The sequence below is a fragment of the Ranitomeya imitator genome, chromosome 1 (assembly GCF_032444005.1).
Source record: "Ranitomeya imitator isolate aRanImi1 chromosome 1, aRanImi1.pri, whole genome shotgun sequence".
NCBI lineage: Eukaryota > Metazoa > Chordata > Amphibia > Anura > Dendrobatidae > Ranitomeya > Ranitomeya imitator.
Genome location: NC_091282.1, coordinates 354673634 through 354676813, shown reverse-complemented (window position 1 = coordinate 354676813; position 3180 = coordinate 354673634). Strand labels below are relative to the sequence as shown.

Sequence of the window (3180 nt, the reverse complement as noted above, 5' to 3'; positions counted from 1 at the left end):
CATAACAGAAAAAAATGAAAGAAATAAAAGTTAAAAAAAAAAATAAAAAATAATAGTGATGAGCGAGTATACTCGTTGCTCGGGTTTTCCCGAGCACGCTTGGGTGGTCTCCGAGTATTTGTTAGAGTTCGGAGACTTAGTTTTCCTCGCTGAAGCTGCATGATTTACGGCTGCTAGACCACCTGATTACATGTGGGGATTCCCTAGCAACCAGGCAACTCACATATACTCTGGCTGGAATAAATCATGCTGCTGCATCAACAAAAACTAAATCTCCAAGCAGTCACAAATACTCGGAGACCCCCGAGCGTGCTCGGGAAAACCCGAGAAATGAGTATACTTGCTCATCACTAATAAATAATTTAAGGGGATGACATGGGGGAATGATTTAGCAATTACTGTCTTTTGATTACTGTGATAGGTTCACAGAGATCAAAAGGCAGCAATAGGAAAAATCCCTGCTGTTGCCGGTTACACACCGGGAGATCTCAGGGCCAGTGAGTTCGTATGTGCCCACCATTTTTTTTTCAAGCAGAGGTGGCGAAGGACCAGGGAAGGCAGAGGTGCCAGGGGTGCTTGGAGATATCTTTTCTCTCTCCTCTGACATGTATTTCATATTAGAAGACAGAGAAACAGGGAAATGATTTTAATAGCGGACACACTTTTATTTTTTACTTGATTGCCGTTATTAATTTATTCCGATTGTGGACCGGAAAATCCAGCCCTGATCGTGTCCTCCAGGATCTCAGCAACCCTTGAATGCTGAGACCCCAGAGACTTTTGAACTCTGGAGGACGCTATACCCTTATTCCTGATCGCCATTATAAACCAGCATTGAGGGAATAATGCCCATTTGTGGCCACCGTTTTAATGCATATCAGCAGTCGTTAAGAGGTTAACTGATGAGGATATACAATAAATTCTATGACATAATGCAGGACTAGGAGTACTTAATTCCCTGTAGCACAATTAACGTGATGAAAATCAACTGAGGTCACAAAGAAGAAGATAAATAACAGCTTGTCAAAATTGGTGCTAATAAACCTATGTTGTGCAGTGCCCGAATCACAGCATTTTATTGCATTTATTTTATTATTTATATGTATACACACCTGGATATAGATATGATTTAATTAACAATCTAACCAAATATTATATTTTGGTAAGAATGCTAAATTGGTCAGTTTGAATGTATTCTTACAATACTCGGTTCTTTTTGATATGAGATCATATAAGGCAGATCAGAATATAGAAAGTCCTCTAGACAACCATTCTTCTATCCATGAGTTCCACTTCCAAGGATTTGTTATTTCCACTTACCAGCAAATATTCCTTTTCTTGGCCATTTTTCTCATCTACATCTTCATTCTCTGTGGAAATGCATTAATTGCAATATTGGTTTGCATAAGCCATCAATTACAAAATCCCATGTACATACTCCTTGGCAACTTCTCTTTCACCGAGATATGCTACACAACAGTTATCATTCCTCAGACTCTTGTACATGTTTTATCTGCAAATAAAACAATATCTCACACTAAGTGTCTGCTGCAGCTCTACTTTTGCAGTTCGTTTGGTAGCACGGAATGTCTACTTCTCTCTACTATGGCATATGATCGATATTTGGCCATATGTCATCCTCTGCACTACTCTATTGTCATGAGAAGCTCTGTGTGTACCTGTCTCTCACTGCTATGCTGGTTGACTGGCCTTTTGGGCTCATTGTTGCCTTTACTGATGGTCTCCAAGTTAGTATTTTGTGGACCCAGTGAAATCAACCATTTTTTCTGTGAGTCCTTGAAGCTTTTCGAACTGTCTTGCACAGACACCTCGACCAGTAGACTATTATTGTTTTTCTTCGCCTCAGCTATAGTGCTGGGTTCTTCTGCCATGATTATATTATCCTACACTGCTATTATAGGTACAATTCTGAGATTTTCTTCTACAATCGCCAAGCAAAAGGCATTTTCCACGTGTGCCGCCCATCTTCTGGTTGTGTCACTTTTCTATGGAACATTGATTGTCATGTATATTGCCCCACCAGCCATTGAAAGCAATGAAATATATAAAGGTTTATCTCTCTTATATACTGTTTTTACACCTATGCTAAACCCTATTATATACAGTTTAAGAAACAGTGACATTCACAGAATTTTGGGTCTAAAAATGGATAGAGTAAAATTGTCCTTACCTGGCAAATTATTCAGCAGAAAACAGTTGACGAATATTACTCAAAAGGGAAGTGGCCCATGCACCATTTCAGTGAGGGAAGTAAAACAAGAAGCCATCTTGACCAGTGACTTGAGGTTTAAAGAGATGGAATTATCCACATTCTTAATTGTAAAAAAAAGAAACTATTGAGTAACTGAAATAAAGCTCATCCCTATAGATGCACAAAGACACAATGATTATTGATCCAGATGGTTTTACGATTAATAACAATAGTTATTACACATGTGATACAAAAAGTAATTGAACCTGAATCTGCTTTATCACTTGGGACATTTATTAAGTGGTTAACAATACACTTCTAGGATTCTTTTACTATTTTTTTTTGGATTCTTTTACTATTGCTTAGAAAAGATTTCACACTGTCCCAGTAAGTCATCAAATAAAAAAATATATCTGTATGCTTACAATGATGATTTATTAAAGGGAATGTTTCACCAGAAAATGACTTATTGTTTAAAGGTAACATGTAACCAGGTTTTAACTATATAAACTAAATCCACAACCCATAAGTCTTCAGCTGTGACATCACCTAGTGTGATTAGTGGATCCTATGTTATCAGCTGTTTATAGAGGTTTGTTCATAGTCATAGTACCCTTGCCTCTGATAATAATAAGCCTGAAAATTGCAAGATTACCTATTTTGTTTTTTTATATAGATCATGAAATTGAAAAAATCTTTGACAAAACTTTTGACCAAAAAGTTAAACTGAGAGTAGGACAATGCAAGTACATAGATACAGTGTGTACGGAAAGTATTCAGACCCCTTTAAATTTTTCACTCTTTGTTTCATTGCAGCCATTTGGTAAATACAAAAAAGTTAATTTTTTTCTCATTAATGTACACTCTGTACCTCATCTTCACTGAAAAAAACTGAAATGTAGCATGTTTTGCTAATTTATTAAAAAAAGAAAAACTGAAATATCACATTGTCATAAGTATTCAGACCC

At 36.7% G+C, this 3180-nt stretch overlaps 1 protein-coding gene across 1 annotated transcript; it reads left to right on the top strand.

The window, feature by feature from the left end:
• Positions 1–1221: 1221 nt before the first annotated feature.
• Positions 1222–2361, top strand: LOC138665038 (olfactory receptor 6N1-like). The gene has a single exon (XM_069752222.1). It carries the CDS (start codon positions 1222–1224, stop codon positions 2359–2361), a length of 1140 nt encoding a protein of 379 aa, XP_069608323.1.
• Positions 2362–3180: the final 819 nt, after the last annotated feature.